This window comes from Arvicanthis niloticus, chromosome 1, assembly GCF_011762505.2.
Source record: "Arvicanthis niloticus isolate mArvNil1 chromosome 1, mArvNil1.pat.X, whole genome shotgun sequence".
Classification (NCBI taxonomy): Eukaryota; Metazoa; Chordata; class Mammalia; order Rodentia; family Muridae; genus Arvicanthis; species Arvicanthis niloticus.
The window spans coordinates 109,658,449-109,675,394 of NC_047658.1; the positions used below are offsets into that span (position 1 = coordinate 109,658,449).

Sequence of the window (16,946 nt, forward strand, 5' to 3'; positions counted from 1 at the left end):
CACCCCACTCCACACTCATGGGTCCCCATTACAGACATCCCCAGAGAGTCCCCATGGACTGAGATCCCCTAGATTATTTCTGTGCCCTTGGTTATTGGGTCCCATCTTGACTTAGTGGCACAACCCTCAGGTGTGGGTGGTGGCACACCCTCCCTAGATTCCTGATGCCAGAAGTAATGAACCCCTGCCCCTCCCACAGACCTTATCGTGGTTGTAGCCTCTATGGTTGTCCTCTGTGTGGGATCCAAAGGACAAGTGTTTGCCACATCAGCTATCAGGTATGTTGGCTTTTCCATTTCTTCCTGTGAGACAGGATTCACCACAAAGCCCTCTCCTCCTAAGCTGTAGTCTCTCCCTCTACCTGTCTCTTTCACCATGGGTGGAGCAGGGATAGAGTGTCCATAGTTCATAGTATTGAGACAGTAGGCAACCCTGGGTTCAAGGTTTGACCCCAGCACTTCCTAGCTTCAAAGACTTAGATGATAGCCTAACTGTGTGATGGCCATGTGAGTGACCCTGGGCCTCCCCAAAGAAGGTCATATAGAAGGGTTCAACAGGCACCTGTAGGAAGCAAGATGGTTCCAGTACAAAGTATCATGTATGTTTCTCCTCTACCCATTGGAGGCTTGGTGGGAACAGGAACATAGGAAGTAAATGTTTGTGGCCACCATGGCCCTCTCAACCCTTCTCTTCTTGATTCTTAGGGGTATCCGCTTCCTTCAGATCTTGCGGATGCTGCATGTTGATCGCCAGGGGGGTACCTGGAGGCTCCTAGGCTCTGTAGTCTTCATTCACCGCCAGGTGAGTAAGCCTGGTATGGGCAGAACAGAAGCTGGCCAGCCTATAGCAGGAGGGCTGGAGATTTATGAGGTCAGGGTACAAAGGTGGTGATATCTTAGCACCTGGACCCCAGCTGAGTGGGCCAGGTCTAAGCAGGTACCAAGACATATGGGACAGGGTCTAGGACCCCAGAGCCTTCCCAGCCTGAACCTACTCCACATCCACAATGCTAGAATACTTGGCTTGCCAACAGTGTAGAGCTGCTTTTACCTTCACTTGGGCTTGGGACAAAAGATCACTGGGTCTTTTAGAAAATGTAAGATGAATAACAGATTTATGAAGCTCTGAAATCAAACCTAGGAAATCAAGGATGGTGCCTCAGACACATTCCAGAGGAAACTCATTGTCTGAGATGCTGCTGGGGACAGCTGGCTTTAAGTACAATCTTGTCATGGGTACAAAGGAGACTGCATAGACCCGAGTGGCTAATTCAGGGTGATAGTTCAGACTTCTTCATTGCCACTTTCAAGAATTGCAAAAACTAGGTTACTCTCTAAGGTTATTTCTACATGCTACAGTCAACACAGTACAATCGAGCAGCAAATTCTGGAACTTTCTACTAAGGGACTCCATTCACCAGACTCATGCAGATCACAGGGTATGTAACCATGGCTGATATGTTATCTGTCCCTAGGAGCTGATCACCACCCTGTACATTGGCTTTCTGGGTCTTATCTTCTCCTCCTACTTTGTCTACCTGGCTGAAAAAGATGCAGTGAACGAGTCCGGCCGCATTGAGTTTGGCAGCTATGCAGATGCTCTGTGGTGGGGGGTGGTAAGTTGGAGTCTTTACCAGGGGTCTCAGGTGGGAGCTACATGGACCTGGGCAGTGGGGTTAGGATATTGAACTTTACTTTCTCAAAATTTTGCCTTCTCCATTAAGGCTACTAACCCCAGTTTTAAAAACTTTTGAACCATAAAGTGTGCACTCAAAGCTTACAGAATGGGCCCCCTGTATACCACAGTGAGTGCTCTCTGGTCCCTGTCTTGAAATTTGAACCTTGTTATCTTTCAACTTCTGTTTTGGAAGGGAAGGCTGATGGGACAAAGGATTGTAAACTGGGACTTCGTATCCCAACCTTGTAGTGATCTTTACCCTGGAGGGATCTTGGGCTTAGAGTGCAGCAAGGGGTCAAATGCATACTTTGCATGTTTGTGGTGTCTATGTTGACCCAGAGAGCACACCTGTGCCAGGGATCAAGACATGCAATAATGCCATAATACCATTACAACCCTTGTGAGCAAGAGAGATGCAGAGGCTTTTGGATATGAGGTCTGCAAAGGCTTTTGCTGCCCCAGGCAGCAGTAGTGCAAGTTCCAGCCGGGCCCTAAGGTCATGAGAATGGTCATGAACCTTCTGGGTTAGGGCAACTCCAAACCCACTGAGCTTCCAGTCTGTGTGGAGCCTGGTGTATGACAATGACCTCTCATGCTTGAGCTGAATGTCATAAGGTATGGTGATATTGTATGCAGGTCAGTGGTGTGTGTGTGTGTGGGGGGATGTGACTCCTTGGGTGTCAGCTAGCAGGCAGAGGAGGGAGGGGCTATGGTGAGAATGGTGCTGAAGAAATTCAGGTATATCCATGACCTAAAAAACCATTGTTCATGGTCTAAAAGCCTCTGGGGTAGCTGCTTCATGTCCTTCATGGCCTCCTCTGGAAGCAGGTTTTGTCTAGCACTGAGCTTTGGGGCCCCCTAAACTGCAGGAAACATATGGACCTAACAAGATCATACAGTTCAGAGCATGTATGGTTCACTCCTGATTCCAACTCAGGCTCCTCCCCTCAGCTTCAAGAGCAATAGACTGTCTAGATGTTTACACCGTCATACCAGGAGGAGCTGCCAGGGCTGGCACCCCTGGGTGGGCACAAGAATTTCAATACCCTCCCAACTAGCATTCTCAGTCTGTTGACTTTGGGGCTCACTAGGCTGTTGAGAAGGTTGGGTGGGCTGTGGCAGCCTATAGAAAGGGACAGTACAGACTCTGGGAGCTTGATTCAGAGCAAGCAGCCATCTATGATGATGATGGCTGTATCAGGCTCTGGCCTGAATACTCCCCCCACCCTAAATACCCTAATCAGGAATGAACAGTGTCTGAGACCAGCTTACTCCAGAGCGTCTAGACTGGGGTTGAGACTAGAAGCTGAATAAACACATGTTCCCACAATTCCTGAGTGCCCCCAGGAAGCAGGGCACACAGCAAGAGCTTGTGACATCAGCCGAATCAGTCTGTTTTCTGGAAGTTTCCATCATTCTAAACAGCCTAGGGAGGTAAGGATACCTTACCTGAGAAGCTTCCAGGTTGGGACAGGCCCCCAGGTTCAGCCACTGTCCACTCTTCCTGGGATCAATGTCCCCAGATACCCTAGTATGATAGAACCAAACAAGATTGGTAGAAAAACTCAGTGGGAAAGTTAGGGAGCTTGCCTGTGGAAAGAAGACACATCCCAGGGATGTAGCAGGGCCTGCATGAGGGGCAGGCTACTCCAATCCAGAATTCTCTGGTGGGAGATGGGCAATGCTGGCTGAGGTACAGCAGGAAGTGAATGGTAGACTACCCACAGTGTGCCTGATAAGTGATGCCCAGCCTTAGCAGTGCCCAGCCTTGATGCTGCCCTGCCTACGTTCCCAACCTCCTGCAGAAGCTGTTTCCCAGTCCCCCAACCCCTGGCCCCCCAGCCCTCGGCAGAAAGGCGCCCCCACTCCCACACCTGTGCAAACATCCGCCCGCCGGCCAGGAACACGGCCCCTTTGTGCCCAGCTTGGCACTGGTGCTCTGGCCTACTCTGTCAGCTGCAGCCCAGGCCTCGGCCACAGTGCACCCTGGCCTGGCCATTGTTCCTGTGAGGCCCTGTGCCCTTGGCTGTCCATGGGTCCCCCAGTATCCCCATTCATTCAGTGGCTGTCTCTGCAGCTGTCTAGTGGGAACAGCCCAAGGCTGTGTTCCTGGCACCTCTAGGGTAATCAGAACTTGAGTGCTGTAGGACAGGGCAGCCAGGCTCAGAGTCCTGTAGCCCTGAGCCAATGAACAGTCATCTCCTTTGTCTCCCTTATTCCACAAGGGAAATATTCCACCAACCCTGTCCCTGGGCTCCTCATCTGTTTAATGTGGGGATTATATGCACATTCTCAGGTGAGAGCATTTTCTGAACACCAGATCCCTCTTCTGTCCGCTGTCCCTGCCTCAGACCAGGCCTCAAGCCCTGTCCCCTATCCCAAAGAATGTTGGCTGGACCCTGAGAGATGGACTAACTTCCCCTAAGGTACACTGAGGTAGGCATTGGGCAGAAAGGAATGCCTGCACAGGTAGGAATGTTTCTCACACTGTTAGCTTGCAGAGCCTGTGATGAAGCTGAGGGTCCTCCCCTGGCCAGAGCTTATTCACTGAGCAAGTAAGTCAGATTGTGGGGAGGGGCAGGAAAGCCTGTCCACTGCCAGTAGGTGGATTCAGTATGTCCTGCTCTGCTCTGAACACCAGAGTACTGAAGCCGAGGCATGGGCAGGGCCACACTCACTTGGTAGGCTCTGGGAAGGGTCTTTTATTATTAAGTCTGGATTTTGGTAACTCTAGGATCCCATGTCACTCCTATGTGTTTCACATGAACACACAACATTGGATTAGGGTCCACCCAGGAGACCCAGAAGGAAGCCTGTAATTCTGAATAAAACCATAGTCTGGATTGGGATGGGGTGAACCATGTGGGGGACACAGATAAAGTCCAGAATGTAGGTATCCAGGCAGCATTTTGTGGGGTGGCCCTGTCTTCATAGACTGAGTTCTTACAGCTGGAAAGCAAACTCTATGGACTGTATCCCCTTCCTCCAGAGGGAATACCCACATGGGTGTAAGATCCCTGGAACCCAGAACCCCCTAATATAATGTCCAAGTGTGGCTGTGAAGCATTTGGGGAGCCCCTCAAACTTTCCTTTACACTTGAAACAGAATGCATTTGTTTGTATTACGGTTTGAGTGCAGGAAAACGGCATTTCTGCAAACACGGGCTCCTCTGTTTAATGCCTGGGGGTCTCTGAAAACAGGCGGCTGCTGGGCTCTGTTTACCCTGAGTAGCTAAATACAGAACTTCAAGTGAGCAGGCTGGAACTCCACCCTGTATTTCAGTCCCTTAAAAAACCCAGTCTGACGGCTCTTCATTCCTCACCTGGAGGCTCTGGAAAGTTCCCACCTCCCAGGCTGGACTGCATCCTGCAGAGCCAGGCCAGAAGGGCCTTGGAGTCAGGAGTCTTTTAGATAGTCACATGCAAGCTCTGTGGAACTGTCCATGGGAGGCGTTATTCTTCAGGATTGATCTGACTCTGGAGAAGTGAAGGCCAGAGCAGGGGCCAGGGCTAGTAGCACTAAACCCTTTGCTCTTCTGTGTAGGGTCTATGTGAATTAAGCAGCAAAGGCTGAAGGCCTGCCCAGCCCCTTCCGAGTAAGCTCTTCCCAAGGAGGAGTCTTTATAGCTGGGCCTTAGAGGCTAACGAGGAGTCTCTATGAAGCATGTCCATCTTTTTGCATCTGCTGTTCAGTAACCAGTGCCTAGGTTTATTATACGGACTCAGCAGGTCAGGTGATGGGGATACACAGGTTGAGCTCATGCCGTTGAGAAGTTGCCTGTGTAAGTCTTGGGAATAGAGCTTCCCAGAGTGCCTTTCACCTGGAGGAAGCAGACAGCATCAGGAAGGAGTGAAACGTGAGGTAGGAGGTTGACATGCTGTGAGGCCAACATAGAGACCAAGCTGGACTCAACTCCCACGTCCACCGGGCATCAGCTGTGGAGTCCTGGGCATGCCAACTAGCTTCTTTGCACACAGCTAGTTAACGGATATAGAAGCATTAAGTCAGTGAGCATGTAGAAGGCGAGCTCCAGGAATGGTTGTGGCTGGAGATTCTCAGCCAGGCCACCTCTAGATTCCAAAGGAGGAAACTAGGTATCACTAGTTCTGAAAATCCTTCCCAGTCTTACTCCTTGATACGGGGGCCTGTTCAAGGGAGAATGAGGGGGGCCCATGAACCATACGGAGCCTGCCCGACAGGTTCTGTCACTGGGACAGCAATCTATGAACTCAAGTGTGTATGGCTCAGGTGACCTATTGTTGGTCGGGTCCTTGAAAGGTCCCCTCTGTTCATTGGCCCAAGAGACTTGTAGATTTGGCCACTGGGGACAAGTTCCAAACAGCGCTATAAAATGATCCATTCCTGAGTTGCTGAGTCTGTGACTTGGGGGGAAAAACAATTTGACAGGGACAGGCCACCTGGGAGAGAGGACTCATGAACTAGATTAGGATCTCTGTGGTGGCCCAGGAGAAATAAGAGGGTCCTAGTAGTTAGGTGCCTTCCAACAATGGGCTGGCCAGTACTCAAGGCTGCTGCACTGGGCCCTTCCTCCTTCTTATCCAAGGAGTGGAGGGTTAGCTAAACCTTTAGGGAAAAGGCATAGCCTCAGGTATTTTTACCTACATAAGGGGTTTCCTCTTTATTCACCTAAGTTTCTTCCCAGCTTGCCATCTAGGCCATTCTCCCTTCAACTTTGTAGATATTCCTTCCTTCTTTCCCTTCTCCCTTCCTCCTTCCCTCCCTCCTTCTCTTCTTCCTTCCCACCCCCCCATTTTTGGACTGGGTTTCATATAGCCAAGGCTAGCCCCACATAAGCCATACATCCCAGATGATCTTGAACTCTTGCTGGCTCCAGCCCAGGTCTGCTTTCATGAGGCGCTCCTGTCATGTGCCTGGCTCCCTAGAGAAAGCAGCTGTGGGCCAGCTCTCACATGTGGGGTGCACGCTCTCTGGGAAGACACCACTAGTAAGGAGCTTCAGCTCCCTTGAGCCCTCTCATCCAGCAGACTGCTGGCAGCCATGCCTTCGGTCCCTGGAGCTGCTTCATTGTATGAGTGGTTTCAGGTGTGTGTGCATGTAAGATATCTGGATAGCATGTGCCCTGGCTGTCAGTCATGGGTATAACCTCTAGACCCCTTTGTGAACTTATGCAGTGTGTATGTGCAACCTCATAGTGCCTCAGCTCAGTCAGTGGTGCATGTTTCCTCGTGTGCATGTGAGTGTGAACGGGTGTCCTTGTCTCCATGTGAGGCATGTTTACAACTAACTATATGCCCACATATGTAGAACAGGGTGGTCCCTCTAAAGGGCCCAGCCATGAATGGTTTGCTATGCCCTCTGTTTGTGTAGGGCGTGGATTTGTTTAAGGATAATGACACCGTGGGGAAGATTTCCTGTGGGCAATTGTGAGAAAACACCAGGATGCAGCCTCTATAGCATGGTGCAGCACTGAAGGGTAGCCCAGTGGTGGCCTGGGCCCAACTGTGGCCTGCTCTGTTGTTTGCCTTCCAGGAAAAATCGACCTGTTGCTCCATGACCTGTTAACATACTGGCCAGAGTGACAAACTTGGCACTGTGGGGCCACTCTTGCTGTCCTTGTCCTCTGTTCCCCTGCTGAAGTTGGTCAGAGTGCTTGCCTTTCCTGTGAGCACCTATCATCTCTACGCCCATTCATATGTACATCTTAACTTCTGACTCCCATGCTTCTCTTGCCTTCCCCTCCTCTTTAGTGGCCCCTGGGGAAAAGTTGTGGTCCACAGCAGTCCGTCTGGGAATGGAATGGGTAGTGATGGTTGTAGGCTAGAGGTGGTGTGGGGATCTTAAGGCTTCCTCTCTGGGCCTCATTTCAGTTGGAGTCTATTAGACGGTGTTCCTCAGATCTCATCCTTGTTGACCCTGTTGGGCAGAGAGGTTCACTTAAAAGTTCTCATGTAGGTCTTAGCTGGGTGGTTGTCACCTGGCCCCCAAGGGGTGACAGCTGAGGTGTCTAGAGTGATCAGGCTATAAAGACCTTGAATGGACAGGGTCTCCCTTCACACAGACCTGCCTTTACTGAAGGCCTGATCTGGACAGTGTATTGTGACCCTGAGGGCTGTGTGTTAGTGAACGTAACTACCCTGTTCTCTCAGCAGGCCCTAGGCAGCCTCATGGTGTGATCTAGCAGTTAGACATAGCCAGGGTGGGGCCCCCCGAGTCCCTCATCAGAGGGACTCTCAGACAAATCTCAGATGTCAGCAGGGGGTAGCCTGGGGGGCAGCCCCTCACTCCTGTTGTCCCACTGCACACCCTGGACACTGCTCTCCCACCAAGAAGAAGGCTAGAGCCTTGTCTTATTCTCTCTGAAAAGGAAAAATAAAACATCTGGATCCCTGGGCTGGTGGCAGGAAGCAGCATGTCAGCCCCATCCTGGGGCTTTGTGGACGCTGGCCTCAGTGGGAGCTTCCGGCCTCCTGGGGGCCAGTGTACTGCAACTTTGGTGGCCAGGAGAGGGGTTCTTGCAATGGGGCAGGAAGCCTGGCCCCTGTGTGTGGGCTCTGAGCTCTTTGCCTGTCCTGCACACCCTAATCTGTCTATAACCCTAGGACCGTGCCATCTGTAGTAATCAGAGTTGGGGGATTTAGAAGTCTCAGAAACTTGAACCAACTCACCATATTGCTGTCCCTGGTACTTTCTGAGAACTGTGCCTCAGTATCCCGGTGGGCAGGGTTTTAAGTTGGTCTCTCTGGTCATCAAGCCACCGTGTTGGGGCTGGCAGGTGTCCTGTCTGGCTCTCAGCCTGCCAGCCACTGACTGCAGTCCTTTTTCCTTGCAGGTCACAGTCACCACCATTGGCTACGGGGATAAGGTACCCCAGACATGGGTTGGGAAGACCATCGCCTCCTGTTTCTCTGTCTTCGCCATATCTTTCTTTGCACTCCCAGCGGTGGGTACCTATTAAAACCCCTCTCCTTTGTTTCCCACTCACCCTTGCCCCAACTCCTAGGCATTCCTTGAAATAGGGTAAGGAGGCCTTGTGGCATTTCACAGACATGGCAAGGTACAGGGGACCAGACCGGGCAGAACCTGCAGGTCTGGTCCCAGGAGTTGCCCTCTCTTGTGACCTTTCCAAAAATCACAAACTTATGTCTACACACGTGTGCTGTGTGGGACACATACTGGTGTCCTTGTAGGTGTGTCTTATACATGTTGTGTTTATATACTGTATATATGTGTTACATGTACAAGTGTCTGTATTACATTTGAATAGTGTGCTGTTTATGTGTATATGTGTATGTATATATGTTTGTGTATGATTTTATGTGTGTCATGTATATACCTGTATTTGCACATGTGTTCCATGTTCATATAGTATCTGTGTTTCATGAGTCTCTAACACATGGGAGATGATGTGTTTTTGAGTGTCTGTTATATGTGCATATATGACACATAGATATGGGTCATGACACACAGTGTGTAGCCCCTGCATGTCCCCAGCTGCTGAGGCAGTACTCCATCTCTGCCACTGCTGCCCCTGGCCACCCTGGCTACAGTAGCTGTGGGCTTCTTGCTGAGGACAGCCTCAAACTCCCATTTCCCTAAGGTTATGGTCCCTGTGCCCCAGGGGCACAGGCTAATGGCTAAATTACCTGGCTTCTCACAGGTGGTGCCAAGAAATGTATAGAGAGTCCTCAGGTTTCTTCTAGAGCCAAGCTTCCTGTTGAATCAGCCCTGAAAAAATGAATTCTGCTACCCCAACTGGCAAGGGCAGGCAGGCAGAGCCTAGAGACTACCCGCATGTGGCATCTGCTGTCTCAAACCCACCTTCTGGTAGTGCCTGCCTAACCATAGCCCTAGGCACTGTGCAAACCTGGTCTCCAGATGTTTTTGCTTCTTGCTCTTCCTTGGGATCCTTGTCCTCTGCTGGGCACTGGCCAGCATGGCTTGTGTAACAATGGGCACCTTCTGTCCCTTACCAGGGGATACTTGGCTCTGGGTTTGCACTGAAGGTCCAGCAGAAGCAGAGGCAGAAGCACTTCAACCGGCAGATCCCAGCCGCAGCCTCACTCATCCAGGTATGTGCTGTGCCTGGTGGGCTGTCAGTGCTATGTACTTACTTATATCTGTCTGGGCATTGGCACCACTCCCAGCCATGTCCACTGCTTGCGAGCCATGGATCCTTTTGCTGTGGTTCCTCCCATGGTGAGATAGCTCTCTGGGAAAGTTCTCACTATTAAGATGATAGGATGGGCACAGGAATGCAGGACCACCATTCCTCATGCTGTTCCCATTGAAAGTCATACTTGCTGACTAGGGCAAGGCCTGACCATGGCCACTTAGCCAGTCTATACTCTGCTGGTCAGCCTCAGTTTCCTGAATTCTCTGATTTAGGCAGAATCCTGGGTAAGGGGCAGCCCTTCTCAAGGGTTGTAGCTCTAGTGATATTATCTAAGCTTCTAGCACAACTTGTTCCTCTGATGCCCTTCCAGAACTGTCTGCCTAATCATGATAGCAGCAACCATGAGGCCTGCAGTCGCAGTTGTGTGCTTTCCCAGGTCTGGCTTGACCCCACAGCTTCTCATTTTGGGAAAACCTTAAATCAGACCCACTAACCTGCCTTGGCCACATTAACATAGCCAGGCAGTTATTGAGTTCCTCAGCTGAGTACAGAGGCCACTGCTCAGAAACCACGTGGTCTGTGGACAAGCCTCCTTCAGAAGCCATGCCCACAGAGGAAGATGTGTCAGGGCTCATATTGGTGGGAGCTGGAAACACAGGCAACATGGGGTACGCTAGGAGGAGCTGCAGGCCGCATGAAGTATGGAGCTGCCCAGAAAAGGTATACATGAGACATAAAGCCCTTGGAAGGGGCTCCAAACTGTCCCAGGCCATAGACATCCCTGCTTGGATTTTGTGTCTATGCTAGGTTGTTGTCATAGCATGGGGCTGTCACTCAGTAGCCTTGCCAGCAGAAAGAACTTTCAACTAGTTTTATTTTCTCATGCCCATAGGGCCTATATGACAAAGCCACCATGATATGTCCCCATAAGAGGCTTTGGTATCTGTTCCTTTCCCCCTTCTTGCTCACCTAGCTCCTTCAGACCCCTCCAGTGTCTTCCCCAGGTCATCTTTCTGTGATGACTAAGGGGAGGGAGTTTCCCTCCAGAATGTTGCCCAAGAGTTTCATCTGTAGTCATCAGAGACTCATAGCCACAGGCTAGCACTTGAAATCCTGGGAGGCCTCACCACCCACTGGGCCCTGGGGCTCTACTCCTCCACACCCTGCTGGTGCTCACAAAGGCTTGGCCAGCCCCTTTCCACTTTCCTTCTCCGAGAAAAGTCTGATTATCTAGCTCTGCCTTAGTTGGGCATCTCTGTATGTCTAGGGCTTGCTCAAGACCCCCTTCAACAGTGGCTCAAGTAATAGATAGTTAATGCACGAGGCAGTCTCTTTCCTAGCCCTAGAGGGCCAAGCCTTGCTGTCAGGGAAGGGGCCTTGGAACAAGCTGGGCCTGGGGCTTAGGAAGAGTTGAAGATTCTTTGAGAGGTACCACTGAGTGGCTGGACTAATGACCCTTCTCTTCTTTCCCCTCTGCCTGATTCCAGACTGCATGGAGGTGCTATGCTGCTGAGAATCCTGACTCATCCACTTGGAAGATCTATGTCCGGAAGCCTGCTCGGAGTCACACTCTGCTGTCCCCCAGCCCCAAGCCTAAAAAGTCTGTCATGGTAAGCAGCCTTACTGGCTACCTGGATGGAAACTGCATATTAGCAGGTCAGGAAGCTATAGAGGCGGCGTATGAGACTCTGGGATTGCCACTCAGTGTACTGCTCATTAGGGTGTCAACATTGTTCTGAGGTCAGAGGAGGTCTACTCCATGCCTGATCCCTGTTCACCTCATTTCCTTCATCCTTGGAGCCATACTGAACTGCAAAGACCAGGATATGATAGGTCTTCTGGATATGAGTGCTTCTGGAATAGGAGCCACCAACTCCATCAGCTGTTGGAAGGACTCTCTTGAGAGGATCCTGGTGCCGGGCTTTCCTTACTGGGCAAAGCAGACAGAACAGGAAGGTATTGGAGCTGTAGCCCACAGAGAGTCAAGTTCCAGCAGCAGTGGACAAGAGTCCCGCCATTTGCCTAGAGCGGTGAGGAAAAGGTTAGGGCTCTCCCCTTTTCTGCCTGCCCCTCCCTCCTCAAAAAGACAACTTCCCCAGCATCCAGCTGTCATCAGACACTTGAACTTGCTCTTCCCTCTCTGTGGCTTCACACAACCTGCTCTCCCACTGTCTTTGAAGCACCTCTTTAAAGAGGCTTCAGTGCCTTTTTGCTGCTGTAGCCTTCAGCCCTACTGCCCTGGTGCAAGCTTGCATATTTACAGTCTACTGGGTTTTTGTTTGCTTTTGTTTGCCTGCCTTTCTTAGGCTGTGGCTCATAGAGGGCCACACTGGGCCAAGCAACACTCTAAACCCTGCAGCAGCACCAGCATACTGAAGCCCCATTTCACCAATGTTTGCAGGTACTGGAGCTCAATCCCCAGACCCAAATTCCCCCAAGTGCTCTGGGGTTGGTTAAAGATTGGGCAAACAGTGCTCAGGAAGTGCCACTCTTCATGTGGATGTTTTTAGGTAAAGAAGAAGAAGTTCAAGCTGGATAAGGATAACGGGATGAGTCCTGGAGAGAAGATGTTCAATGTCCCTCACATCACTTATGATCCCCCAGAGGATCGGAGGCCAGACCATTTCTCCATTGATGGCTATGATAGCTCAGGTAAGCAAGCTCCCATGTGTGCAGGGCTAGGACACTTGGTACTGACCCTGCAGCAGGGTCAACCTGGCTTTGGGGAGCTTCCATGCCACCCATCCCTAGTTCTTCCCTGACACTCTGTCCATAAGGTCCCATAGCATCTATACAGTCACTTGCCTACCTTGGAAGCCCAAGCATGTCTCGAGGTCTCTGCTATTGGAGGATGAAAGGTAGAATAGACCTAGAAGCTTCTGGAGGCTTTGAAGTCATGTTCCACTAGCCTTTCCCAGGTGGTTATCACTATGTAGTCTGTTGAGAAGATGCCTACAACTGCCTTAGAATGTTGAGGGGACAGCATGGCCCAACCTGGCTACAAGAGGGAAGGGTGACATATGTGTTCTATTCACTTGGCTTCTCTTTTTAGCATCCAAAGTCTTTGAAAAATGGATGCAGTGATCTCTTGGAGGTTTGCCCACTGATGTGGAAGCCCAGAGGTGAGGGTGGTAAAGATGAAACATCTGCAGGCCCTGGAGGGCCAGTGGCTAGCTGGAGAAATCATGAGGGCATTTTGCAGGGGTCAGTGTCTTGATGGACACATTTCTTATATAGCCCTGGGTTTGTATCTAGTATCACCATCTTATATCCCTATATCCTTCCTTCTATGGGTTCTGGATGAGGCCAGGCTCATGGGACCTGGTGATATAAGACTGCATGCCTGCGAAAGATTTTCATGCCTGGGCCCTAGTTAGTTTTGTCTCTGTAAGGCCATAGTAAGGCTCTGTGCTAAGGGAACTTGGAAAGGTTAAGCGTATTTTCCAGGCCATGCAATGGGAATATGGCATGCTCCAGGAGTGCCTCTGGGTCACCAGTTACAGAGCAGATAGGCTAAGGGCACTCTTTTCATATCCTTCCTCTGTACTGAAAGGGGACCACAGCAGGAGTAAAAGGTTTCCTTACCAGAGAGACTTCTCAGGAGGTACATGTGCTGTTTCCATTACTATGATATACTATCAAGCATTGTCCCAGGAGACAGAGCTTTGTGGGTCTGGGATTCTCACACTCCTGGTCCCAGATGTGGAGTGTGCAGTCTGAGTTTATAGCATAACCCTTGGGAGACAGCATAAGTGGCTGTGGGAGGGACATCCCCTGTAGCTCTCATATCTCTCTGAAAACTTCAGTGCCTACCTCAGGGTGAATGACTCTAGCAGCTGCCTATAACTCAAATTTGAACAGTTCTGGTCTTTTTCTTCCCCTGAAAAGTGTGGGTATCAAGGCAGTGAGCTAGATAGTGAGCTAGGCCTGGGATGTAGCTCATATCACCACATGCTTTTTGCTCAGAATCTCCTGGGAAGCCCTTTACACTGTCCTGCTAGCCGTTTCCTCTCAAGACTATGTTGAGGCAAATAGTCTGGACATCCAGTGTCCACTGGTTCTTTATCCTCTGACTCAATCTGTCACAGACTATTACATGGAAGTTTCTTTTCTAAAGAGTCTGGAGATGCCATGAAGATGTACAAGAAGGTTTTATGCAAATGCTATGCCATTTTATCTAAGGGACCAGAGTATCTATGAATTGGGGAGTCCAGGAACCACCCCTCGAAAGGCAGGGAGGAGAGGCTTGCACATATTTCTAAAGACCCTGCCCAAGATGCAGTCCTGGGTAACAGAGACACCTGATTGAAAACATAAAAAAAATGATAGTTGGACCTCGGTACTTGAGGTCAGGGAGAGCCCTTTTCCAGATGGAGAGGTCAAAGTCACCAGTGTTTAGCTCATTCCCCCATCCCATCCCAATTGCTCCAGCAATGTTAGGCAACCCAGGGCCTAGTGCTGGCTCCTGTAGTCCTGGTTTCTGGCATCAGAGTCTTGCTTCTCATTCAGAACTGTTCTGCTTACCTTCAAGAGTCTCAGGCTTCATGGAAAGGCTTCATTTGAGTGTCTTGTTGGGGACTGGACATCTCATTTCCATATTTGGGCCACCAAGAGTCATGCCCAGCCTCATGTGCCATGTGGCCAGTTCTTGCACCTGGCCAGAAGGAGGCACTGATGTTGGATGCTTGGCAGAGTAGGAACTAAGGGTAGAGACCAACAATGTGTGTGAAACAGTATCTCCTGAGTTGACACTCCATCCCTCCACTCTGCTGTCATTTAGGTGTGTCTCACCCTTCTTAGAATTCTTCCTAATGCCTGGGACCTGCCAGAATGTTTTGTGACTAAGTAGAGTGTTCTAGGATCCTCCAGAAACTTCCAGCTCATTGGAAGTTGTAAGGACAGTTTCAGGTATAGCAGAGGGTGACCAACAATATTGTTCCTCATCTTTCTTCTGACAAGTGTCAGAGCCTCAGCCTACCAAGTTCAGCTTGTCCAAGGGCAGCTGATCTGTATCCTGTGTAATTGTTCCCGCCACCACATCTTGGCAGGAGGGTGGGAAGTGTTCAAGAAAGGGGCCATGGCTGTTCTATGCTCTCGAAGGCTATCCTAGGCATCCTGTCTGTCAGGACCCAGCCTGGGCCCCACTTTACTGAGCGTCCTCATCAGATGGCATGGGGATTTGGCTCGGGGCTGGCCACATCTCCATGAGCCCCTGGGACATACTCCCGCCTGCCCAGTGGAGCGGGCACAAAGGGCAATTGTGCCAACAAATGCCCAGTGCCCCTGCAGCTCTGCTTCAGGGGTAGGACTATTGTCTCAATGCAAATAGGGGCTTTCTGCTAATGCTAATGGGCAGGTTGGGCGTGAGCAGAGGCGGCAGGGATGCAGCCCTGTGCCTGCCCAGGAGAAGCATCACTCGATGTTTTCTGAATACGGGGCAGCAGTGTCCCTGCCGTCCATTCAGCCTGCTTAGTGTTATGAAGTCCGCAGTGATGTCTGTGGCATGTTAATGAGGTGCACGAGCAGAGAAAGCAGCACTGCTTGTGGAATGCTCCCACACCGTGCTGTCTCTTTCTGTTAATGAGATAAGTCAGCCTAGTCCAGAGCCACCAGATTTTAGAGATTGAGCCACTGGTCTGGCCCTTCTAAGGACCTGGGACAACCTCTACTCCACAGGTTACCTGATACACCCAAATCTCCTTACCCCAAGAGACTCTTGGGAATCTTGAGCACTCTGGCATGGAGACGAGGTGCTAATCCCAGGCGGGGAGGGAGGGATGCCATCACTGGGAAAGCCCCAGAGTGCCTGCTCCCACGAGGCAGATCCCAAGCAGTCACACTGACTTCTAGTGCCAGGCCAAACCAGGACTTGGACCTCATCCGTGTGTGAGGACTAGGAAGCCATCATCTTGTCCTTGCAGGGGACACTCACCTGTTCATGGTGTGCAAAAATCCAACTGTATACTTTCAGTGTATACCCTTTTAGTGTTTAGTGGGTAGAAGTGAGTTGCAGTGCTAACCCCAACTAGAGATGACTAACAGAAGCCCAGAATCATGCAGGGATCTCCAAAGGGCACACATATATCCTAAGGACACTCTACTAAGCTCTCCTAAGAAATGTATGCAGGTGTGGTGGAATTGGACTGATAGAAGCAGGTAAGGGAATGGGGTCTTTTGTGGTAGCATCAGGGCCCAGGCTACTCTGCAGTAAAAATGGATCTGTGTCTCCTGTAAACACTGTGGAAAGCAGAAAGAAATTTACTCCTCCCCCAAAGGCCCACCACTCTTGCCAGGATCTTGTGTTTTTAGTGGGGGAAAGATACAATGTTAACAACTTAGAGAGGATTCAGGGGACCATCTAGGCCTGAGAGAACTTGGTTGTCTTTCACACTTAAAGGACTCAAGTCACATGCCATTCAATTTCCTAGCATCCAAAAGGGATTGATATCCAGGTTCAAGGTAGAAGTGGAGAGCAAGGCCCAGGGCCCTAGTTGATGGAGAAGCTATTGTCCAAGTTCAGACCCAAAGAACCTGACCCTGGTAACTTGGCTGCTGCTGTCCATAGGAATCTTGAGGACGCACTGTAGGCTTAATGGGCATCTCAACACTAGCAGCCACTGCTCAGAGATTGAGTGGGTGAATTACATTCAGAGATACCACTGTGGGTGAGGTTAGATTGTTCCCATATATGCAGTAGGACTGCTAATGTGTGTCAAGCAGCATCTCTGACTTCCAGTTCAGAAAGTTGTCAGTGATGGAGGTGCTTGCTGGATGCACTCTACTCCAATCCAGGCTGGGCGTGAATTTCTGTGGCCCCCATAGGATTATATTTTGAATGTATTGCTGATTGTTGTCTCATATGGACCCATCTCTTGAGTCCCCATGATATCTGGTTTTGTTCTAGGTACTGCCATACCCGAACTTACACACACACACACACACACACACACACACACACACGTGTGCGTGCGCACACACAAGTACACATACACATATGCACACATGCACACACGTACTGATGTACACTTGTATACACACATAGAAACAGATAGGTATACACACACACATACACACACACACACACACACACACACACAAACACACACCTACCTCCTGGAAGGTGCTGCCCAGTGTTTTATTTTATTTTTTTACATTCTTCTCATTAATTGTTCA

General features: G+C 50.3%; 1 protein-coding gene across 4 annotated transcripts in view; it reads left to right on the forward strand.

The window, feature by feature from the left end:
• The window catches only part of Kcnq1 (potassium voltage-gated channel subfamily Q member 1), a 319,040-nt gene that overhangs the window by 72,198 nt on the left and 229,896 nt on the right, over positions 1-16,946 (forward strand). For all 4 annotated transcript variants that reach the window (XM_076913905.1, XM_076913913.1, XM_034508125.2 and 1 more), the window contains exons 4-10: positions 200-278; positions 705-801; positions 1,475-1,615; positions 8,490-8,600; positions 9,634-9,729; positions 11,261-11,383; positions 12,284-12,425. In XM_076913905.1, the coding sequence (XP_076770020.1) occupies positions 200-278; positions 705-801; positions 1,475-1,615; positions 8,490-8,600; positions 9,634-9,729; positions 11,261-11,383; positions 12,284-12,425 (789 nt within the window). The remainder of the gene's footprint in view (positions 1-199; positions 279-704; positions 802-1,474; positions 1,616-8,489; positions 8,601-9,633; positions 9,730-11,260; positions 11,384-12,283; positions 12,426-16,946) is intronic.